Source organism: Pleurodeles waltl, chromosome 7 (assembly GCF_031143425.1).
Source record: "Pleurodeles waltl isolate 20211129_DDA chromosome 7, aPleWal1.hap1.20221129, whole genome shotgun sequence".
In the NCBI taxonomy this organism is placed as follows: Eukaryota; Metazoa; Chordata; class Amphibia; order Caudata; family Salamandridae; genus Pleurodeles; species Pleurodeles waltl.
In genome coordinates, this window is record NC_090446.1 from 1,316,366,182 (window position 1) to 1,316,392,286 (window position 26,105).

Consider the following 26,105-nt stretch of genomic DNA (forward strand, 5'->3'; position numbering starts at 1 on the left):
CACAAACAGCCATTCCTGTTTGTGTCTGTTTGGAGAGAATGCACAAATGTAGCTGCCATCTAAACCCAGATGTATATTCAGAGACAGGCTAAGGCACAGAATGGTTAAAGTAAATAAAAGCCATCTTTCTAAAAGTGGCTTTTTCAGACCTGCAATTTAAAAAACAACTTTACCAAAAGATGTATGTTGAAATTTCTATTACGGAGAAACCAAACTCCATATTATTATATTTTGCCAATTGGAAATTACACTTAGAAGATGTTCCAAGGTAACTCCAATGTTAGCCCATGAGAGAGATAGTCCTTGCAATAGTGAAAAAGAAAATTAAGAGCTTTTCACTACATGGACATGTTAATCTTAAAAGTACGTCTAACTTTTTAAATACACCAGACCCTGCCCTTGGGGCTAACTAGGGCCTACATTAGGGGTGACCTACATGTAATAAAAAGGAAGGTTTGTGCCTGGCTAGTGGGCACACTTGCCATGTTGAAACAGCAGTTTAAACTACGCACACAGGCTCAGCTGTGACAGGCCTGAGACATGTTTGAAAGGCTACGGTAGTGGGTGGCACAATAAGTGCTGCAGGTCCACTAATAGCATTTGTATTACAGGCGCTGGGCACACATAGTGCAGCTTACTAGGGACTTACCAGTACATCAAAGATGCCAATCATGGAGAAGCCAATGTTACCATGTTTTAGACACAGAACACATGCACTGGTCAGCAGTTGAAAAAGTGCACAGAGTCCTAAAGCCAGCAAAAATGGAGTCCAGCACACAGTCAAAACAGCAGGTCTGCAAGCAAACAATCAGGTGAAACCATGCCAGAAGATGCCAGGTCTAACAGGTCTAGTTTTTGGCTTACTCACTCCAGCAATATGGAACCCCCCAGCAGTGCAGCACAGTCCTGTTTTGGATCAGCAAAGTCTGGATACACATGATTGCATGCAGCAGCACCCAGCAGGCACAGGCTCTTTCCCTTTAGCCACTCTATTGGCAGGTTCTGACGTTCAGGGTTGTTCTTGCTCCAGGAATTGTGCAATGTGACTTTTCCCTCTGCAGGGATGGTCTTCTTGATGCAACAGGGTTCCAGCAGTGTCCTATTGATCTTCAGGTCTCCTTCTGTGCAGTCCACAGCTTGCAGACTGCTTCACCTTGGTCATAGCAGCAGTTTCTCGGACTTGGGCAATAACCCAGACTCTTGGCCTCAGCATCTCCAGCCCCTCCTGGCATACGGGGCTGCTTGCATGGCACTCACAGGTGGGGTCACGCTAACCTGATGTCGGCATCCATGGAGGCCTCTCCTGGCATACTGGATCACCAAAGTAATCTGGCACATGGGCGACAGCCCGACGGGTGCAGGAGCAGTTGTCTCCCACAGCAGTCCTTGATTCAGTCTGTGGCGGCCCCTTCTGGCAAACGGGGTTGCCAAATAGGTTCAGCACACGGGCTAAGGCTCGATGGGTGCATGAACAGGTTTCTCACCCCTTGCTCTCTAGCTCAGTCCATGCTGACCCCTCCTGGCATTTGGAGTAGCCAAATCATTCTGGCACACAGGCTGTGACCCAAACAGTGCAGGAATGGATTCCTCACACCTGGCACAGAGAATCCTCATTTCAGGGCTCCCCTCTGGACCTTTCTGCCTCCAGGACTCTCCTCTCCCTCATGGGGCAGACATGTCTTAGCCAGCAGGCAGGTGGCAGTGCTCCAGGCTCCAGGGCAGGTGGTCTTAGTTTTCCTGAGTGATGTGCCCTCATTCAACAGGTAGACTACCAGGCTTGGGCCCCTAGACTTATTCACAGGCAGAAGTCCTGCAGAGCTTCCCCTCCTCACAGATCTCATCTGGCTGCTTGGCAGATGGCCAAGATTTGGGGTCCCAGATTGTCCTACTTGTAGTTTTTTTTCAGACACAAAATGTAATTTATCGTCTGGATCTTTGAAGATTTATATTGGGGCTCTGGTCTTCTCCAAATGGAACCTGAGATCCTTCATTTAATATACCAGCACTTCTGCACTCAATGTGGATCTACAGCGCACTCACTGATTAGCACTGCTATTCTCAAGTGTTATGCCACCACCAGCCTACCCACATGCAGCACATTGATTCAGTTTGTGCACTCTGTTCAGTACAGCAGTCTCTTTGTACTGTACCAGGGTGTGTTATTTTAAAAACACACACTGCCAGAACACACACATTTACCATGAGCACACCTCTCAGCTCTCCCTTTGTGTAGTATGTTTCTTGTAAGTGCGCATGCACTCAGCAGATGCTTTGACCATGCACGCATTTCCACATTAACCTGATGTAGGCCAGGTGTGAGTTAAAGACACAGAAGCTGAACTTTCAAAAAGATGACTGAGCCAGTAGACCTCACTCCAGTGACAGGGTAAAATGGACTTGTTCGTTTCTGGTGATCACTACACAGTATGCTGCCACCACCATGCTTGTGCTGCTTAACTCCTGGTGAAGATGGTAGCATTCCGCCACTATGAGCGCAGGGCTTTCCGTGCCCCTCCGGGTTTAACAATACTACAATCTGTGAGACAGGTATATGTCATGTCACACATGCATGATCCATGTTCACAAACAATCAGCATTAGAGATCCAGACATCAACACAGTTGGGTACTCAATGCAGGGGTACAAGAGGACGTTTCCATTCCAGCACCCCTTAACTAAGCACAGCTCACTAAAACCCCTTACTACAGTCATTTAAATAATGAAATGAAATATAAACAATATATAAGATTGCTTATCATCTTGCGTACAAGTAAACAGTAGAAATATGATTGCACAAAAATTTGACACAATCAGACATATAGCCAGGTTTCTGATTAACCTCTTTTCATGTTTACAGCCACATAACAATGAATGTCAAACTGCACACAAGCAGCCATCCTCAAATTATTGGGTACCTAATATATTTTATTCTTTTTCCAAACTCCACCATCCACCAATTCCACAACAATATTTTATACACTTGCAACTCACAGAGTATTGAAATCCTGTCACCCCCCTTACCTGATCCTCCAGCACTTGTGAGCCACAACCAGACTCTTTGCTTCACTTTTAATACAGGTTCAATCACATCTTTTCATTGATATCTCTCCTGAGTTTTTCCTCACATTAACCACACTTGCCAGCTTTCCTTAATTGACATAGGTCTGACTCTTTCTTTGTTGAGCTTTGATCCTGCCATTTTGACCTAGAAAACCATAAAGGAAGACATATATATATATATCTTGGCTAACACAACCCACAACATTTGCCCAAGTCTTAGGCCCTTGTTTTGACTCTGGAGGTCTTCAGACCGCTAGACTCACGGTGACAGTCCCACCGCCGACAGGACGGCAGTGTGGACTGCCACATTATGAGTGTGGCGGTTTGGCCTGTGCCAAACTGCCACTGTGCCGACTGCCAGGGCAGTTAGACCCGTGGGCCAGAGATAAGTATCTCCGACCCGGCGGTCCACCCAATACTGCCAGCGGTATCACGAGTCTCCTTTCCGCCAGGGATTTCGTCCCTGGCGGAAAGGCTACTGGTGATAGGAATTTGCATTCCTGTCACCGGTAGACAACTCCCCCACCCCCCATTTACCCTAGAGCACCCCCCTTCCCTTACAACATTCCCACCCCCCACCTCCTCAAACCCCCCAGTAACCCCCAGCCCCGCTTCCAGAAGTGACCCCCCCACAAACATGTACTTACTCCCCACCCTCCCGATCCCTGTACTTACCCCCGCATACACGCACACACCCACAGACACGCACACCCTGACTCTCACCTACTCACAACACCCTTACACTTGCGCGCAGACACACACGCAACACCCCCAAATCCATACACACATACATGCACAAACGTACAACACCCCCACTCACATATGCACTCACTACATTCACCCCCATTGACACGCATACACACTCCATCCCTCCACCCCTCCTTTCCTCAACATACATACACAACCCCCACCTCTGTCTACATGCATGAACACACGCACCAGACCCAGCATTCACATTCACCCACACACGCATGCCATCACCACATTTACACACAGACACACACGCATGCACAAACACGCCCCTCTCGCCCTCCATTCATGACATGCACACTCACACATATCCATTCACAACCCATACTCCCCTCCCCTTGCAGAGGACACTTACCTCATCCAACGAGGTGCTTCTCCCTTAGGGGAAGGGACCCGGTGCTCCCACCGCCAGAAGCACCCTGCCATCAGGACACCGCCAGGCTGTATTACAGGTCGTAATACGGCTGGCGGTGTCCTTTTGGAGGGCAGGCCCTGCAATGGAACCACCTTTGCGTCTCCAAACACCAGCACGACCACTGGAGGATTTATGCCCAAACTGTGGCGGAAATCCTTCAGCACTCGGAATATGCCGGTCTTCTGGCTTCCATGGCTTTGGCGGTCTAGGAAAAGACTGCTGGAGTCATAATGAGGGCCTTAGGACCAGATGTAGCAACCGGTTTGCATGTTTGCGACATGCCAAATGGCCATCGCGATGCAGATTCAAATTTTGTGTTCCCTTCCTATTTGCGACCGCATCGCCATGCTGAGTTGCTTTGTGACCGCGAAAGCGGTCGCAAACCAACTCGCAGTTACCACCCACTTGAAGTGGGTGGAAACACATTCGCAAACAGGGAGGGGTCCCCATGGGACCCCTTCCCCTTTGTGAATGTCGCTGAAAATATTTTTTCAGAGCTGAAAAAATAAAACCAAATGGTTTCATTATTTTTCTGAATTGCAACTCGTTTTCCTTTAAGGAAAACGGGATGCAATAAAAAAAAAAAAAAACTGCTTTATTAAAAAAAGCAGTCACAGACATGGAGGTCTGCTGTCTCAAGCAGGCCACCATCCCTGTGAGTGCAGGGACTCGCTATGGGGTGGCAATTTGCGACCCACCTCATTAATATTCATTTGGTGGGTCTTTGCGACCCCATAGCGAGTCGCAGAAGGTGTCTGAGACACCTTTCTGCATACAATTTTGAGAGTTGCAATTTGCGAGTCGGTATGACTCGCAATTTGCAAGTCGCAATTTTTTTTTTGCTACATCTGGCCCTTAGTCTTTTCTTGCATTCCACAGCATTCCCACAACTAATTGAAAATGTTCTTTTTCTTTTATCACTCTGCTAAATCGTTTGCTAATCCATTGCTCTGGGGGTGGGTATTTAGATGTTTTAATATGCTTCCACTGGCTTTCTTCAAAAGCCCGTTTATTTAATTGCTTCCAAGTTGGTATTCATTGTCTATTACAAAAGCTTCTTGATAATATTTCCTGATAAAAATGCCCATCGTAAACTCAATTACTCTACTAGATATCACTTTCCCAACAAACTTTGCCTCCTGCTACTTTCAGTAAAAATCAGCTTTCACAATGGCATATTTAGTTTAAGAACCCACAACCTAAAATAAAGCTTGTAATATGCAGATCTTGTAAATCTGACATCAGGTTTATTACACACCATAAAGGCCATGCTGCCACTGACATGATGTGCATCCAGCCTGTAAGAAATTGTGTTACTGGTTGAGGGTGAGGGGGATATATCCCTTGTCAACCACAATCATTGTCAGGGTGAGGCACAAGGCAACCCTTAAATAACCTGTACGCAATCCTCTGGTAGCGTGAACCAGAGTAGTCCAGCTTAATTTAGAGGCAATTTATAAAGTATCTGTGCAACTCTTCAAACAGTAATAAAGTGAAAACACACCCCATAAAAAGGATACCACACCAGATTTATAAAATAGGGTAACTTTCAGTAAATAAAATAAGAAAAAATAATAAGGCCCTCATTACAAACCTGGCGGTAAATCCCGCTTTCCGCTGTGCTGAAGACCGCCAACATCCCGCTGCGGCGGTGGAATTCCGCTACAGGTATTACAACCCACAGCTCGGAATCCGCCACAATACAGACACCCACACAAGTCCGCCACACCAAAAGTCAGTGATAAACTGCCGATACCAAAACCTACACCATCACGCCAACAGAACTATGCCCATACTATCACGACCCACGAATCAACGCGGCGGTCTTTCAACTGCGGTAATCCATTGGCCGTACACACCGCCGAGCTCAAAATACACACACATTTACAAAACACAACCACATTGGACAATTCGAAATACGCACACCTGATACACATACACACACCACACCCCCAACACTATAAAATACAAACCCGCATTACCCACAACCCCTTACAACCCAACATTTTTTGAAGAAGGCCAGAAAGAGAGATTAGCTAACACAACACCAGCATCCACAGACACACAACACCATCACTTATACAACATCCACGCACCTCAAACAACACACACCAACACATCCCCCCACACATCACATCAGACAGCACCTAACACATCACCCACACCACATCATGGCACCTCAAAGACACCCCAGGTTTTCAGAGGAGGAGCTCAGGGTCATGGTGGAGGAAATTATCTGGGTAGAGCCACAGCTTTTCGGATCGCAGGTGCAGCAGACATCCATTGCAAGGAAGATGGAGCTTTGGCGGAGAATCGTCGACAGGGTCAATGCAGTGGGACAGCATCCAAGAACACGGGATGACATCAGGAAGAGGTGGAACGACCTACGGAGGAAGGTACATTCCATGGTATCAAGACACCAGACTGCTGTACAGGGGACTGGCGGTGGACCCCCTCTACCTCCCCCACAACTAACAACATGGGAGGAGCAAGTCTTGGCAATCATGCATCCTGAGGGCCTCGCATGAGTAGCAGGAGGACTGGACTCTGGTAAGTCATATCTTATTTACCAAATCCCCCACCCCACCTGCATGCCAACACATACTCCCACTCTTACCCTAACCCCATCACACCATCATCTCCATATGTCCCACTATCACAACCCACACATCTCAGTACCAAGGCCCTGCATGCAACACCTATGCATGGACCACTGTCACCAAAGCATGTCCAGTACAGATACCCACACAGACCCCAAAATAACTATCACAAAAGGGCTAACACAATAACGCAAGCACAGGAGTAGAGGGTACCTCACCTAATGCACAAGATGGCACACACAGATACTAAAACTATGCATTTACACCCCAACAGGACCCATACCCAACGTCACTGGACAGGAGGTGCCAGACATATTCAGTCCCCCCACAGAAGAGGCCCACAGTGATGACAGCAGCTCTGCACGCCTGGATCAAGATGACCAGCCTGGCCCATCAGGGACCTCTGGACAGTCGGTTCCCCTGACACAGTCCCAAACCACCAGAGAGCCTCCCCCCACAGGAAACACCAGCACAGCACCCACCCAGCGGGCCCATCCCTCTGTCCCTAGGACACGTCAATCAGCAGTGTGTCCACCACTACAGGGACCCCAGGCAAACCCACCAACCCAAGACTATCAGGGACCTGGGGTCCGTGGCAGTGGGCACACGGTTCAGGGGACAGAGGCACATGATAACAGGGAAGCTGGGAGGACTGCTGTGCGACAAAGGGAGGACAGACCCAGGGAACCAACACTCCACGAGGCACTCTCCAACATCATGGGAGCTTACCACAATTCCCAGGGGACCATGGGCACAGTACTGGCCAAGTTTCAGGAGGCCCAGCGGCTGCAGGAGGAACACTACCTGGGGATCAGGGAGTACTTGAAGTCCATTAACAACAGCCTGGTCACCATTGCAGGGGTGCTGGCAGACCTGTCAACACCATGAGGGACACAGCGGGACACAAACAGGCCCCTGACACTAGCCTGGATGATGAACAGCCCTCCACCTTCGCCGGCACTAGTGGACAGGAGGCACCGCCACAGGACCAACAGGCCACCATCACCCCACCCCATGCAGAAGGAGAACCACCCCGCAAACGGTCCCTGAGATCCAGGAACAAGACAGACAACATTGCCAAGACCCTGCCAGGAAATAAGACCCTCCTGAATGTTACCCTTCTGTCCCACTTTGTAACCCTGTCCACCTTAAACTGACATTGCTCCCCTTCCTATGCCCCATTGGACGATGCACCTGTGAGACCAAGAGACTGGACTCTGCCATGGACATTCCTCCACCATCACCCCAGCCCTTTTCACCCCCCTCCACTTATTTGCACAGAAACAAACACCCTTGAATCACAAATCAATCTGGAGTCAGTCTGTGCTTTCACAAATGTGTAATTTCAAAATCTCTGGAATATAGCAATTTCAATGAACTTGGTCACATACCAATGTTACACAGCTGTAGGCCAGAAGTAAACATAGCAGAGGGCACAAATCGTGACCCAGATCTGTGAAATGAAAAGCCAAAGTGACAAGTCAGGGTCCATCCACAGAGGTAAAAAGGCAGACTTATGCTAGGTCCTACAATAGTATGAGATGTGGGAAGCAATTCCCTCTTCTTACCTGTGTCTCACTGGAAGTATTGCATGATGATGTTGTTTCGGTTGTCTACATCTTCTTCTTCTGCCTCCTCTTCTTCACTGTCCACAGGCTCCACAGCTGCCACAAGACCACCATCAGGCCCATCCTCCTGCAGAAAAGGCACCTGGCGTCGCAAAGCCAGGTTGTGCAACATTCAGCAGGCGATGATGATCTGGCACACCTTCTTCGGTGAGTAGTATAGGGATCCACCTGTCAGATGGAGGCACCGGAATCTGGCCTTCAGGAGGCCGAAGGAGCGCTCAATTATCCTCCTAGTTCGCCCATGTGCCTCATTGTATCGTCCTCTGCCCTTGTCCTGGGATTCCTCACTGGGGTCAGTAGCCACGACAGGTTAGGGTAAACAGAGTCACCTGCAAATATCGAGGAACAACTGTTAGACATACGCCAAACATTAGGGAACCTCCCATACCCAGACAGCAAATGAAACTGTGTGGGGACTTTAGGCTCACCTATTAGCCACACACGGTGCCTCTGGAGTTGCCCCATCTCATAAGAGATGCTGCTATTCCTCAAAATGTAAGCGTCATGCACAAAGCCAGGATACTTGGCATTCACATGGGAGATGTACTGTAATGTTCATTCCTGCGGGGGGACAAATGCCACATGTGTACCATCAATGGCACCAATGATGTTGGGGATATGTCCAAGGGCATAGAAGTCACCTTTCACTGTGGGCAAATCCTCCACTTGAGGGAAAACAATGTAGCTGCGCATGTGTTTCAACAGGGCAGACAACACTCCGGACAACACGTTAGAGAACATTGGCTGGGACATCTCTGATGCCATGGCCACTGTTGTTTGAAAAGACCCACTGGCCAGGAAATGGAGTGCAGACAGGACCTGCACTAGAGGGGGTATTCCTGTGGGATGGCAGATAGCTGAAATCAGGTCTAGCTCCAACTGGGCACACAGTTCCTGGATTGTTGCACAATAAAGTCTGTAAGTGATAATTATGTGTCTCTCTTCCATTGTCGACAGGTCCGCCAGGGGTCTGTACACCGGAGGATGTCGCCATCTCATCACCTTCCCCAGCGGACGTGCCCTATGGAGGAGAACGGTGAGCAGAGGGTCATACAACACTTAGGTATCACAATGCTATTTTAAAAAAATGTAACAATAGCTCTATGTGTCTTTGTCTGTCCGTATTCCTGGCCTAAATAGGTGTGACGCAGTTATTTGGCCTGCCATGTGGCCCCCTGAAATGGCAGCTGCCAGACCTGTAAGGTGGGACAAGGGGAAATGAGGCAACTGCGCTGGCGTTGTTTACCGTCGCGGTAAGCAGTCGAATACCGCGGCGCAATTCAGCATTGGTTAACATTGGGCCCTATGGGTTCCAGGAGCCAATGACGATGTACACCGGCGGTGACGGTACGCACCGGCGCGGACGTGGCCGCCATTTTCTAACTGTTCACTCACTTGACACCTGACCTTCAACAGGAGAGGACCTACACTGCAAGTGCTGCTGTGACCTGTGTCTGGAAGCGACAATGGCTACAGTGTCTGAGGAAAGGGCCCCTGCCTTCACTTCGGAGGAGTTGGAGAAACTAGAGGATGGGGTCCTCCCCCAGTACACACAACTGTACGGTCCTCCAGACAAACAGGTGAGTACACTGTGAGCATGGTGGATGGCACATTATTGTATGGAGTGCCGTGGATGGAAGAGGGAGGGGAGGGGGACAGGCCAGCATGTGAGGATAGTGTGTGTGTATGTATGTCTGGGCCAGGGTGGGAGGTTTTTAGGCAATGCGTGAGAAAAACAGTATGGGATAGTAACATCCATTATTACTTCACTTTTCCTCTAGGTCAGCGCCCACCAGAAGAAGGGTATTTGGCGTGCCATCGCCAAGGAAGTCCGGACCATCGGGGGGTCTACCATAGACGGAGCACCCACTGCCGGAAAAGATGGGAAGACCTGCGCCTCTGGAGCAAGAAGACGGCGGAGGCCCAGCTGGGGATGGTCTCCCAACGTGGGAGGGGTGCCCGTCGCACCATGACCCCCCTGATGTACCGGATCCTGTTGGTGGCATATCCTAAGTTGGATGGGCGCTTGAGGGCATCAGAGCAGCCTCAAGGGGGTGAGTACACTCTCATTCAGCTGACTCTGTGCGCTTGACGAGGTGTCTGGGTAGGGGTGGTGGCCTGTGGGTTCCCCTAGGCAAGGGCAGACACGCAAAGGTAGACCCATGGTTTTGCAGCCTCATTCCCAGTCCGACCCCAAAGGTGGGATTTGTCCTGTACACCTAATCAGGCTCCCATGGGTGCCAGCTATGCATGAAATGGGTCTAGGTAGAGTCCCCCTTGGGCATGTGTTTTTCCCCTGCCCTGTTAGTGCATGGCTTAGTGCATAGGGCTGCTCCCTGTGTGTTGTGTCCGCCAATGGTAGTGGTGTTGCATGCACTGAACATGTGTATCTTCTGTCTCCCCCCCCTTTTTGTTTTGTCACCCTGTTCTTGCGTGCATTAGCATCATCTGCCGGAGGAGCAGAGGCAACAGAGCAGGAGGGACCTGCATCCCACATGGCCCTGGAGGGTGAAGTAACAGAGTCTGAAGGCACCAGTGGGATGGAGGGCGAGGGGAGCTCCACGACTGGATCAGGAGCATACACCAGTGACAGTGACTCTTCCTCTGATGGGAGCTCCCTTGCGGTGGCGGGCACCTCTGTGCCCACTGCATCAACAGGTACAGCCGCCACCCCCCCTACCAGTACCGCCCTCCCAGCAGCCCCTCAGCGTGTGTCCCGTGCCCGCTCACTCAGGAGGGTGGGCATCTCCTTCGCCCCAGGCACCTCAGCCCCTGCCCCAGTAAGCCCTGCTGCCTTCGGTGAGGAGGCTATTGACCTCCTGAGATCCCTCACTGTTGGGCAGTCTACCATTTTGAATGCCATCCAGGGTGTTGAGAGGCATTTGCAGCAAACAAATGCATACCTTGAGGGCATTCATTCTGGGCAGGCGGCCCAACTGAGAGCATTTCAGGCTCTGGCCTCAGCACTGATGGCAGCCATTGTCCCTGTGTCCAGCCTCCCCCCTCCAACTTCCAGTACCCAGACCCAAGCCCCTGTACCTCAGCCTATCCCAAGCACACCATCAGACCAGCATGCACACTCATCAACACACAAGAGTGGACATGGCAAACATAAGCACCACACATCCCACTGGCACTCACACAAGCCCCATCCCCATGCATACACACCAACATCCAATGCCTCCACTGTGTCCCCCTCCTCCACGTCCTCCTCCTCTCTCCCTGTCTCGTCTCCACTCACACCAGCATGCACTACATCCTCAGCCACTACCTCCATCACCAGCACGCCCATCACCACACACCGCTCACATGCAATCACCACCCCCACTACCATGCACAATTCCCCTGTGTCCTCTCCCAGTGTGTCTGTGAGCCCTCCTCCCTAAGTACACAAATGCAGGCACACACCCACCCAACAGCCATCCACCTCACAACAGCCTTCGGCCCATGCACCTTCACCCAAATTCAACAAATGTACACCTCCTACAACCACTACCTCTTCCTCCACTCCCAAACCCCCTCCATCTTCCTGTCCCAGTGTGTCTAAGAAACTTTTCCTGGCTAACATTGACCTCTTCCATACACCTCCCCCCCCCTGATTTCCCCCTAGGGCCAGGCTGTCCAGGTCCCAGCCCAGCACCTCAGCCACCAAAGCCACAAGCACAGTGGTCCCAGCAACTCTGGTCTCATCGTGGGCACCACCCATCAGGGCTGCCAGTGTGCCACCTAGCGAGGCCAAGGAGCAGGCCATTCCACCACCTGCCAAGGTGAAGAAGGTGCCCACATGCCGGAGGGAGAAGCCGCACCTACCAGCAGGCAAGGGCTCCTCCAACCCAAAGGGGACAGTGGCAAGACACCAGCAGCAATATCAAAGGTGGGGAAGGGACACAAGCCAAAGAGCAGGTCAGGACAGGGCACAGTGGCTCCGGCTGAGGGACCAGAGTCACCCCTTCTGTCATCCACTACACCAACCTGTACCGCCATGGACACCGCCATCTGCACCGTCACCTGCCCCGCCACCAGCACCGCCAACAGCACCGCCACCAGCACCGCCAGCAGCACCAACAGCAGCACCGCCACCAGCACCGCCACCTGCACGTCTGCTGCCTCAGCAACAGTCCCCAGCATCATCCACAGTGGGCAACCGTCCGAGGCTGCAGAAGACCTCCTGCTGTGTCCCTCAACAGGTGCAGACACATCCACCACCGCCAGCACCTCCACCACAGACACTGACGCAACCACCGCAACCACCGCCACCAGCCCCGTGACGTGCTCAGACAGTGCCACCACAACTGACATGGCTATCATTCCCAGTGGGCAGCCGTCCGAGGCTGCAGGAGATGTCCTAGACCCTGCCCATCATCCATGAGGCATGACTGTCAGCACTGTTTGTACCTGCAGGTGGCAGGCGAAGTCGCAGCAGGGTGGAGTGTGTCTCTGCCTCCATGGCGTATCATGCTACCTGTTCCCAGGCAATCTCCTGGCACACACACCCAGGTGAGGGAATAGGACCTGCCACACTGCATGTGAAGAACACTGGGCACAAAGCCCTCTCCAGAACCAGTGGAGATTCACATCCACTTTCTCAGTCCTTGGCAGGATGAAGCACTCTGGGCACAAAGCCCCCTCCAGAACCAGTGGAGAAAGGCATCCCCTACCTTAGTCCTTGGCAGGATGAAGCACTCTGGGCACAAAGCCCCCTCCAGAACCAGTGGAGATTCACATCCACTACCTCAGTCCTTGGCAGGATGAAGCACTCTGGGCACAAAGCCCCCTCCAGAACCAGTGGAGAAAGGCATCCACTACCTCTGTCCTTGGCAGGATGAATCTGTCCTTGGCAGGATGAAGCACTCTGGGCACAAAGCCCCCTCCAGAACCAGTGGAGAAAGGCATCCCCTACCTTAGTCCTTGGCAGGATGAAGCACTCTGGGCACAAAGCCCCCTCCAGAACCAGTGGAGAAAGGCATCCACTACCTCTGTCCTTGGCAGGAGGAAGCACTCTGGGCACAAAGCCCCCTCCAGAACAAGTGGAGAAAGGCATCCACTACCTCCGTCCTTGGCAGGATGAAGCACTCTAGGCACAAAGCCCCCTCCAGAACCAATGGAGACTGACATCCACTTGTGAGACTGTGGCTTTGCACTCCCCAGGATAGAGCAGTGGGCAAACCACCCACTGGAAAGACTTGTGAGACTGTGGCGTTGCACTCCACAGGATAGAGCAGTGGGCAAACCACCCACTGGAAAGACTTGTGAGACTGTGGCTTTGCACTCCCCAGGACCAAGCAGTGGGCATGGAGCCCCCTCGTGGAGCAGTGGCGTCGTGCTTTCATCTGGCTGAGGTGCCCCCCCTGAGGTGCCTGTTTCATTTCGATCTGATGCCCCTGCAGTGTTCTCTCCGTTTCGAGTCAGGTATCTTGTGTGGGCTTCGCCCATGCATTTTGGGGCACTGATCCACAGATGATGTTTGATTTATATCCAGACTTGTGTAGTTGGTGTACATATTTGTATATACTGATTTTTTAAATTGCACTATCTGATTTTTCTTGATTACAATCGTTACAATCATTTCCTTTTGTCCGTGCGTTCTTCCAGGGGGTGAGGGGGTCTATATGTAATGTTTCTGCATGTACTTGTATGTATGGTGTTGTGCGTGAGAGTGGGGGTGGGGGTATTGCATGTTGCGTGTGTGTGTCACTCTCTTTTCCTTCCCCCCCCTGTGTTGAAGGTGCAGTACTCACCATGGTCATCGACAGCGTCTTTCCTGCTCCTGATACAGGAGGAGGAAGACCAGCACGGGCAGGACCTGTAGTTCGGGCTCCATGGCATCCTGGTTCCTCGTTGGGTGTCTAGAGGTGAGTGGTTTACGTTCCAAGTCCTGTTTCCGCCGTGCTTTTGATAGCATTGGTACTGCCCCGGAAAATGTGTCGGATAGGCCTCTTGTAATAGTGTGGGCGGTACATTGTCTTCTGTCTGTCTGTTGGCAGTTACCGCTGCGGTGTTTGTTTCTACCGCCGTGGCGGTCGGAGTGTTAAAGTGGCTGTCTATGTTGTCGGTTTTCGCCATGGTCGTGATTCCATTTTTTTCTGCCGGCCTGTTGTTGGTATTACCGCTGCTTTAACACCGACTGCCAGGGTTGTAATGAGGGCCTAAATATTCAGTCAGTAGAACTGCAAATATGCAATTTCAAAGATTTTAGTGAAAATATCACAAAAAAACACAAAATGACAATAGTGGACATCTGGTTGCGCTGGACCAGAACACAGTCACAAGTTCAGGTTAACCTGATGTAGTGCAGGCCATCTACTGGTACTCAGTCAGGCCCACTGAGCAAGAGTACCTTGAAATCCTGGTTGTGGAGCGTTTCCAGATCTTGTGACGATGCAGAACCAAAGCACTGTATCGGTTCCGAGGAGCTGTGGGTCTGCAATGAGAGGTATTGCATCATCATCAAGGATCCCGTTGACGAGGGGCTTATGATGCAAAGTCTGGTGTCACGGCTGTGTTGCTCACCCTGGGCAAAGTGTCAGTTGCGAGGAGGATGCAGAATCCTTGTGACCGGAAAGTCCACACATCAAAGGCAATGCAACGGTTCTGCTTGGGGATGTATCGTGCAGCGAAGGAGATGTGTTGATTTTGCCAGATCTAAAGATGGGCTGGCAGAGCACCTTCAGGCCCACTTCCAAGGGTGCAGGACTGGGATAGAACCACTTCGCAGGGTAGGACTCACAGATGCAATGTCCAGGTACGCATTACTAGAGACTTGGCCCTTGGAGTCACTCTGGTGGTCCTGGGTACAGGTTGCAGGTCCAGTCATTTTCACCCGGGCAGCAGAGCAGGCAGTCAATAAAAGTGGTAGTCCTTGCAGCAGCACAACAGTCCTTTCCTTGGCACAGCCTTCCATAGGTCCAGAAGTATTCAGAAGAGTTGGGGGGTGGGGTCCAATATTTAGACTTGGCACCGACATTGAAGTTGGAGAAGCTTTTAGAGGTATCCACCCGATGAGATGATAGGCACCCCTTTCTTTCCTGTCCTGGCCTCAACTAGTCTGGGGTCACAATAGACTAGTGAAAAGCAATTTGTGAAAGTGAGTCTTTGTAATGTGCAAATGTGGTAGGTCAAAGCTCCTTCCCCTCCTTAACTCAGAGTTGCCCATCCTGCCAACACCTATCTTGTTTTTTGTCTCATTGTCAGGGAGCAATACACATAGGCCAACTGTCAGCTAAACTTACTCAAGTGACCCAGAATCAGCCTGCAGGCTCCAAAATGGTTTGAGCAAGAAAATGCCAACTTTCTAAAAGTGGCATTTTCAGAATTGTGATTAAAAATCATACTTTACCATTAAAGAGGGCTTTAACTACACTTCTTTAGATAACAACTTTGACCTGCTTACCTGCTCCCAATTGGAAGCTCCAGCTTTTTAAGCTTAATAGGGGAACTCCAATGTTATCCTATGGGAGTGATAGGCCTTACAGTACGAACAAATGTGGGTTTTCAACTTCCTGGCCATGTAAACATTTTTAAATACACTGCATTCTGCCCTCTCGGCCATTCAGCGCCTACCACAAGAGTGACTTATATGTACTAAAAAGGAAGGTTTGGGTGTGGACAAAGGTTTATTTTGCCAGGTCGGGATGGTGTTTTAAAACTGCAAACACAGGATGCAATGGCAGGCCTGAGCCATGTTTAAAGGGGTTTGTAAGTGGGTGGTGCATTCAGTGCTGCAGGCCCACTAGTAGCATTTTACTCACAGGCCTTGGGTAAATGGGATAAGAATTTACTAGGGACCTATAAGTAAATTAAATATGCCAGTTAGTTTAAAGCCAATTTTACCATGTTTAAAGGAGAGAACACAAGCACTTTAGTGCTGGTTAGCAGTGGTTAATTGCAGAGTCCTGAAGGCCAACAAACTCGGCTTTCACAAAAAAGGAGAATGAAGGCAAAAAGTTTGGTAATGGCCATGCAGAAAAGTAAATGTCCAACACAGCCTATCTTGGATCCATATGTCAGAACTCAAGACTTGTCATGGTGCCTCAGAAGTGGTGAGAATCCACCTGTCTCCTAAAAAGGCACACCAACAAAGTGAGGAGGAATGTCCCTGAATGTAATATCTCCTAAAAAGGCACACCATCAAAGTGAGGATGAATGTCCTTGAATGTAACGCTACACTGAGAAAAATACGAGTCATGGGAGAGCGAGAAACAGGCAAGGTCCTGATGGTTTATGGCTCAGCACTTCACAAAGACTTGCAAGACCTCGGGTTTAAACAGAAAAAAACAAATACATTAGAAGCAAGTGAGTCTGAGACTGGTTCCTGACAGTACCTCCCACCAAAGGCTTGCTCTTATTAACTGCAGGCATGGTTTCTCAAAGCCTCTCTCATGAAATGCCTTGGGCAACCTAAGGGCTGTTACAAAAGATGCAAGTTTCCAGGATAGCGCAGATGTTTCATAGCTTTTCCATGCCGCCAAATTTTCTAAATGGTCACGAAATCATTTGGATTTCAGTAATTCCTCCAGTTCATAATCATGCTATCCCATCAGTCATTTCTGTGGGTGGAGCTTTAGTGGCTGATGTGTGAGCCTTTGTACCCATTAGGCATGAACCTCAGGATGAATATGCCAATAGGATCGAATGAATATCTGATGGCTCTGGAATCACCAAACACTGTGATCTTGAAAGGACCCACAAAATGAGGACTAAACTTAGGGTGGGGCACAGGGATGAAATGATAGCATGAGATTAGCCAAACTAGTTCTCCTACAGTGTCCTGGTGAATATATTACCAACGATGAGATGCAGATTTTTATTATGCCACCCTCGCTTTCCAAAGCTGTTTGTTGTGTGTATGTTATTCAATAGAGACTACACTGTAGTATTTTCTTTGAGGGGACAAGAAATCCAAGCAAAATGTAAGGACGGAAGCTATAAGAAGTGTAAAAAGGGGGGTATTTTAAGGCTGAGTGCAATGATATATTGTACTCAAACTCAGTTAAAGATAACCACTGTACCCATTCGATTTGATGGTGCAAGAGATGACACCTAAGTATTATTTAAATGTTTTATTTAATCTCTCCTTCTGCCTGTCTGTCTCTGTGCGAACTAGTGTAAATTAACAAACTTCCAACCACCTAACTAAATCCATCCAAAAATGAGCAATAAACAGTATCCGCTATCTGTGGTGATGACCTCAGGTAACCCATGTAACCTAAAGATATATCTTCAGGAAAATTAATGTCAGCTCAGGGTCATTGAGTAGCTGGCTAAAAGGAAGGAAATAAACAACTTTGGTAAAATAATCAACCACCTCCAGAATGCCTGTTTGTCCGAGGCTGAAATGGACCTGGCAATAGTTGTAACAGCCTTGTAGGTTTACTGTGCACATTCTTGGTCTGAATGCAGATTAGACAAAATGTAACTTAATTCTACATGTCTGAATCCATCTGGGGTGAAAAACATGTCACTGAACCAGTTATTAAGACCTACAAAATCCAGGATGGACTGACACTATATTGTCAAAACACAATTGTTAAATGTTTTGCTGAGACTCAATATCATTGCAAAAAGAGCAAGTGATGGGCAGAATGTTGAACAATGTTTAACATTCACCCTTAATACAGAGATCTGGGCCTAAATCCATAGTTTTTTTGCTACCCATCCATCATCTGTTTTTTTTTGCTTTTGTCACCTAAGTGGCAAGGGTATGCCCAGACGTGGGTCCTGTGTTCACTGTGCCACTGGATTCAGGGTAGCCTGGCTGATGAAGGGTGATACCCTGAAACCGGTTCCAGGATGCTTGTTTCCGGTCCAGGGAGTACCTGGCTTGGCAGTTCAGGCTGCACTGTTCCCATGGGGAACAGGGTCAAGACTGATTTGCATATGGCTGGGTCCAAACTGGGGTGGCATGGTGGGCAAAAAAACTATGGATTAAACCCAGATCTTTGTGACTGGGGGTGAATGTTTGCATTGTTCGGCATTCCGTCCATCATCTGTTCTTTTCGCTTTTGAAACTCAATATCAGGCACAAAAGCTTTACAGTCAGATTTTAAATAACCCCTGTGATATCTTATCTTTTCTGACTTTTCCTAAATTTATTTTTCCCTGGGGACCAATGTCTTTTGATGGTGAATTTCGGATAAGAATGCATCCTGTTTGCCTTGAGGAATCTCTTTTAACAGATTTGTAGTAGGTTCAGTTACTGCAGTAGCCTCACTCGAAGTCCTAAAGAGTGCATTTGTTTTTCAAGGTGATTTCTAGGCTGATATGTATTACACTGGAAATGTAAAAAAGAAAAGAGACCAACATGCATGTAATGATTGTAGGTACCCAACACTCTTACAGTCAGTCCAGAATCTGATAGGGAAAGCTGTTTCTCCCTAATAATGTCTCTAATGACAGAATGCTTCTACAGTGGCAAAAAAAATCACTGTCATAAATAGAGTTGTTTCTTTCTCTCTGCGGATGAAGCTCTTCAGTCCTGGGATGCCTCTGTAACAAAATTGCTTTAATTGCATAGGAAGAAGCATCTATTTCTATGATATAGGCATGGGCATAGCTTTGTCAGTGAGATATAGGGTGTGTGTACTTTAAAGTTCCCAACTAAAAAAGCAGTGGGACACAGGGTGAAAGATTAAGATGAGCAATGCTCGGTATGGACTATTCCCATGAAGAGCGGGGTCAGTACTAATGTCCATTAGGTGGGCCTCAGGGGCTAATTTTGAGTTTGGCAGACAGGCACTCAATTGTAATGCCACCGAGTACCTTGTTTGCCATTCTCAAGTTCTGCCCACCTAATTTTGAGTCAGGCGAAATGCAATTTTTACACTGATGGAGTAGGCACCATTGGGGATAGGCCATTCAATGGTCCACCCTATTTAGAGTGTACAATCAGATAGCTTATGATGGTGAGGGACAGTAAAATAAAACAAATCGACCCCTCAGACCATGTGAGAAAACTCCCTTGCTGTGCGTGTCGTTAGTTTTGTTTTAGTTTTCAAAAAGAAATTCCCACTATGAATGCTTGCTTTAAAAAAAAAAAAAAATACGGAATAGTTTGATCGCCAACCATCATGTTTTACAGAGCCCTCTGTCAAACATTTCTTACATTGACAGGAACCACAAGAACAGCAGTTCTGCCAATGTATAGAGATGTCCACAGGGCCAACAGACATCTCTGAAGCTATACTTTTGGATATAGGGGAAGATGATCAAGGCGTCTTAATATGGGAGCAATTGTAAAAGTCTCTTTGAGTTGTACAAAGGCTTTTTCCCAGTCAATACCCCAATAAAAAGGAACACCGAAACCTTCTTACTCGTCAGCGTAATTGGGTGGACAATACGAGGCCATTCTTTAATAAACTGTGAAGCCTATGAGCGCCTGGATTTCTTGAACTGTCATGAGAGTAGGCCAGTCTCTTATAGCTTTAGCCATGTCATTATCCATGTGTAAATATGTGTCAGAAATATAGATCCGCATAAATGTGATTTTGTTACTTTCAGATTTACATATTTCTCCCTTGGTGTACAAAGAATTATCGTTGAGGCATTCCAATATTTTTCTATCATGAATCGAATGTTCTTTGAGCGAACTGGAGCAGATTAAAATGTCAACCAAATAGATGAAATCATGAAGAATATAATTACTTCAATTTTGGAAAGCAGATAGGGCATTACAAAGGGTACATTGTGCCACTATATTTTCAAAAAGCTCCTCTCAGATCAGGTTTTGTGAAATCTTTGGCCTTCTGCATCTTGTTGAGTAAACCCCAAATCAATAGCAGTGATCAATTGCAGTAATCTGATTTCATGAATGATCGTCTGTGCAAGGCTGGAGAGGTAGAATGACATATAAAACAGTTTTTGCATTTTTCATAAAAATATTCCTTACAGGATTTGATCTTGGATTAATACGTCCATGATGAATTTTCCCTTCAGGCTGTAACTGAATTGTGACTGCTGCTTCTTGTTGAAAACACCCTCACAATCTTTATACCTTTAAAAGGCTCAGTAACTTATGAGAGGTTTGGAGCTAGGGCCACTGTCAAACAGAACAAATATTATTCTGAGAAGACCCTTCCACGGGAAACAGTTTCATTTACAAAATGGGTCTGTGAAATGAATACTGGGGTAGCCCAGAGTTATGTTTCCTCAGCCAGTTGCTTCCCAAGATTCCTATGAAAGCAGGAGCCACAATCAGATGAGTAATTAAAGTTTCCTGGTGTCATGCCTCAGGTGAAATCGCCACAGAAGCAGTTTCCCACCTCGAGGGTTTCATAAAGTACTGCTGGCAAACTCCTTGAGCCTGATTCACAAAGGGCCTCTGCAGTTGTGGCAGAGGTCCCACAGTCATGGCAGGAGTTGCTCACTCATGGCACTACCACCGTATTGCAGTTTCCCATTGAGGAGGTCCTTCCACGAGTGTGGGACCCCCGCCATGACTGCAGGGCCTCTGCTGTGACTGTGGAGGCCCTTGTCATACTAGGGTTGAACCTGTATTTGATATTCATGGTCGACCTCACAAGTGTACCAGCTTTTTTTTGGCTGTCATATACATAGTGCCCAGTTCCCCCAAAATGGAAAGACAATCCTCCTTGCCTTCTCTGTCTGTCATCAGAAGTCAGAGATATTCTCATATTAACAATCTGCATGAGTTCCTCCCCAGCTGTCTCAGCAGGAGACACAGCCTTCCCAGTCTCCAACCACTTGTTCTCTAGAGCTTCCATGCATGTGTACATTTATGCTATGGCTATAACTTGTTAGGCCTTTTGGATAACAATGTTCTGACAGGCAGAGAATGTTTCAGTAGGCCTGACACCTGGAGATCCCAAAGTGTGAAACTGATTCCTGAAACCCTCGTTGAGTAGTTTCGATTCCCACATCATTAATGAGTGAAAAGTAAAAGGTGCACGCTTATTTCTCAATTTAGCTGCTAACAGACCCAATATCTGTATTATATTTTTCACAGTCGCCTGCCACACACCTATAACCCTCCAAATAATCACTTAATTTATCTGCACTGACCCATCTTTCATTCTCAAAATGCCTTATATTTGAGAAAACAGCATTATCCTCTTGTTCTTTTATCCCTTCCGCTTCAGGCAGAACACTCTGGGAATCCTTTTTAACTACTTAAAGGTACATTGCAAATCGGGTTAAACCATCCAAATTCACATGTAGTTGAATCAAAAAATATTTTTTTTCTCCAACATATTTGTAAATGGACTTCTAGGGATGAAGTGCTACTGTTGTTCCCACCACCCCCAAATATCACATGCACATACTTATCGGTTCGGCACCACTAGCATGATGGTCTGGGCGGCCCTGCTGGGGTTCAAACCAGTGGCATGCTGGTAAAAGAGATCCTCAAGGCATGCACAGCAAGCCCCTCGGGTGCTTCTCTGTCAACATGTATATCTTATTCACGTTACTGAGTGAGTGACGACATATACACGTCTTCACATCTGTTGTGTAAACGCTGCTTTGCGTTAGTAACTGCGGCAGAGGGAGTGTGGAGTTTTTCTGCGAGAGGAACTGGAGCAGTTTTTCACCCTTTACTAAGTAGCACATGGACTGGGTGAAAGGGGAGGGGTCACAACAAAAGGTATGGAAACAGTATTGATTGGCAAGGTAATGAAAAAACAACACCTTCGGCCAGTAAAGCACTCGTAATCAGAGGCAGCAGTTCCCCTTTGAGATTGACACAAACCACAGGGAGCCGGGGGGAGGCCCAGTGCCATGTCAACACTGAAGGCAGGGCAGGGAGGCGGAATAGAGTTTCAAATAACACGCATCTGCTGTCTGGTGGAATTAAATTCTGTAAACTTTAAAAAACAGAAAAAAATAAAAGCACAATTGGGTTTGTAGTTGTAAGAGCTTGTAGGCTAAGCATCACATGAACTGGGTGAGAGGGGAGGATGGGGTCACAAAACCAGTATTAATTGGCAAGGTAATGAAAAACAATGGCCACCAAGGCTCAGGACAGTCTCACTTGCCAACTGTGTTGGGTTTGTATGATGAGAGACAAAAACAACCCTAGGACAAAAATAAAAACCACTCACTTTGATGTCATACGAGAAAAGTGCATCTGACATCTGATCTCAGTCTTTAAATGCACAGAAAATGTGAGGATAAAAGAGCAAGATTTATAGGCCAATTTACAGAGGACCTCAGAACAAAACAGAAGCTGGTGCGAACTGCTTTTAGGCAAATAACGTAGTTCCTGAAACAAATGCTGAAATGGTGACCAGTGGATGGATATAGTACTTGGTTCAAGCTCTCAGGGAGGGCTAAACACAGTGATAGGCATGACAAATGCATGCTATGAGCAACTGGGGAGACAAAATAGGAGAGCGATGATGGAGCCAGCAAATGGGAAGCCTATGGGTGGGCTGAAGCCCACAAAGCATATTTAACATGTCTCAAAGACAGTTGAAACCTAAAACCAGCTATGGTAGTTTAGCAGTCCTGGACAAATTCCAGCTTGGAAGAAAACTCCCGCTATCTGTATTTCCATTTAGCAAAGATTGGTATTGTGAATCCAGCCCACTTCAAACTAGGTAGGTTAACCAAAAGGTAATGATTAGTGTGAACTTCAATCCTGCAAGTACATCCTAGATGGCACACATCCCAACAGATTGGCGGGGCTTTCCTCGTAATAGCAAAATAACAATTTTCTTCTCAAATTAAGGCTATCAGTGAAAATGGCATAGATTTATCCCAACCATACCTCATTTATAACAGAACGACCCAAAGACAAATCAGCTGGCATGTCATCATTAAACTTGGTGTCAAATGTGTTCAGTTGTTTGGCTGCTGCAATATCATTCTTACCCTCTTTAAACGGGTCATCACATTAATTGCCGATAAAAATCCTTGATTCTGTTGTAGTTTGACTCTTACTCTAGGCAAGACTGCTGGTTTAGGGGTGAAGCACTTTTGTTTGTAGGTGACTAGGCCATTCCTACAACAAGTCACAACTGTTGGCCCAACCCTCCCGGCTCACAAGCAGCACCTCACCAAAAACCCAAAACAGTAAAAGGTGATTTGTGGCAGCCTTTACGCATGGACTCAAAAGTGTGACATCTCAGGGAGATTGTGGTTTAAAGTGGATTACCCTTTTCTCACATGAACAACATGTCTCAGTCATACACAGGCAATGAAAGAAATGCAGTAAAGTTTTCAATAGGTTTTATTAAGAGGACTGCAATCTACTGTAAATTGCATGGGCTGCAATGATTAGGATAATGAAAAATGCAAGAAACAAAATGGTAAAAATGAGAGTCATGAATACAAAGACCCCCACCATCTTGCAATAACATGTAATACGAAATGGATGTGAAATAGGCCCTAATACCCTATCATGATGAACCTAATCTCTAAGCTAAAGAGAGCTGGGTGTGTTAAAACTAATCTGCCAGTACCATGTCAATGAGAAAGGCCACCCAACCCTTGTCACCTTAGAATGAAGTCTCTAAATCAGACTCCGTGGTGACACGAAGACAGAGTCCGCATCAAGGCAACGTGTAGCATAGATAGCGTCAATGACATGTGATAGGAATTCCTCCAATTATCTTGTCTGTGTGAAATGTATTTATACAAATCTTGTAGGGCTCCTGACGCAGGTATGCTCCCAAATAATAGATAAGAAGGCATGCTTGGGGTGGCAATTATATAAACAATTCCCTGAAAAGGCACATTATGTTACTGTCACATTAAAGTGGGAAAGTACATGATGTGAATACCTACATATCTCATTTATCTTTGATGCTGATAGTGACGCCTTTACAGAGTGGCACTGATAACGTGAAATCAAAACATTTTCCTAACTATAAACATGGCATGCATCTTGGAAGAAATAATTAAATAAATGTGCTAAAACATAGCAAGCTAAGTAGGTTAAAAGTCATTAGGTGACGGAGGGCACAGGCCTGCAAGCCAAAGGCTAAGCTAAACTCCTGATTCCCATTAAAACTGAATAGGGTCCACTGCAATTCTTCATGAAAAGCATCCTCAATGGTATTGTAAAATTCCACCAGATCTCAGAACAATCACAATTGTTTTTTGCTGCTTTAATATAATTGAAGAAATCAAAAAAGCGGTGAATTGAATGTTTGAATTCCTCTCAGCCACCTGTAATAACTGAGGGCAACATCCCAGTTCATCCATTTGGCCCACCCAGCCATGTTCGATTAAACCTGACCTTGACCCTGCCCCAAATTGAACAGTCCAGTCCAAACAGTCAAGTCAGGAGCTGACTGTGCCAAAAATCAAGCAAACCAAGGCTGGTTTTGGCCCCTTCCGTAGGGTGTAGCTTGGTTCCAGTGCCACAGGAACACCAAATAAAGTAATGTATGGATATGGCAAGAGATGTATTAAATTGCAGGTAATGATACCATCGTAGGAAACTCACGTAGGAGATGGCAAACTGCTAAATGTGATAGATTTTTATACAAAATCTTTTCTATGGAAAAATGGTAGAAGATAATTTATTGCAACATAACACACTAGCACAATGAATAATTCCATATGTAATAACTATGCTAAATTCGCAGCCACCAATGAAGGGGCTCCATGTCTGAAAAATCTGCTGATCATCACACATTTATGGCATTTGGGCTCGGACCGGGTTTAGGAAGTACGAGGCAGCATACAAGGTAGTAAGTGCATTAATAAAATGCAGTGGAGCTGATTATTCAGACTGAGATATATTACAACAGAGTGTATGTGTTAAATTCATGCTGGGAAAAGCATATATTTGAATGTGTTCTTAGTGGAAGGTACTGCCAACTCCTAGGAGCACTAAAGTAGAGTAGGGCCTGGGTTGCTACGAGGAAGCACCAGTCATATCCTGTTAGTGTGAGAAAAATGTAAATCTGGAGATGGGTGGCGAGACAATGAACGGCTTAGATGAGATGGTGTTGTTGTGACGTTTTGGAAGACAGCCTGAATTAGATGTAGAGAGGCGGAGTCATGGACACATTTGTAGAACAGGAACCGATATAGTATCTCTAGTGGCCGCTGAGCCAACCAGCATTGTGGCACTAGATTGAAGCCATTGTATAATCTTTAACTTAAACATGATTTGTGCAGCCAATGGGAAATGGAATAGAGGAATGAGACTATGGGAAAGGTATTTTAAGTTTAGATTAGGGATAGAGCAGTGGTATTACATTCATTGCTTGTTGATCTTTGTACCTGTAATTCAACATTCGCTTTTAAACAGATCATTTATGTATACAGAAACCCAAAGGATGTCCTGGTCTCTTTATATTGCTATGCAAGGATTGTCTCCTTTTTTAAGACTCCTGAAAGCTTTGATCAGTTCCTCAATCTATTCCTCAATGGAAATGGTGAGTGAATACATACCAATAAAACGTACACATTAAAAGCAACTTTATATTACCATGTGCAATACTTGTGATTTTCAACCAGATACCCCTTTTAGGCATTTGAATGTAGTAAGACTGCAAAATATGTTTGTAAACATAGTTTTAAACTAGCGTACTAACTGAAAAATACATCTTTTTTCATTTCAAGTGTAAGGAAATTCCTTTTTTGCATAATCACCCACAAAGTTTTGGACTGATGTTGCTAGTTTTCCGACTCTGAGAGTGCACAGAGGCCTGCTCACCAGACTTCCATGCCAGTGTTCTGACCC

The 26,105-nt window shown here is 47.1% G+C and overlaps 1 protein-coding gene across 1 annotated transcript in view; it reads left to right on the forward strand.

Moving 5' to 3' along the window:
* Positions 1-26,105, forward strand: part of LOC138246239 (sulfotransferase 2B1-like) — a 131,527-nt gene that overhangs the window by 11,641 nt on the left and 93,781 nt on the right. The window contains exon 3 of the mRNA XM_069200644.1: positions 25,671-25,797. Within this exon, the coding sequence (XP_069056745.1) occupies positions 25,671-25,797 (127 nt within the window). The remainder of the gene's footprint in view (positions 1-25,670; positions 25,798-26,105) is intronic.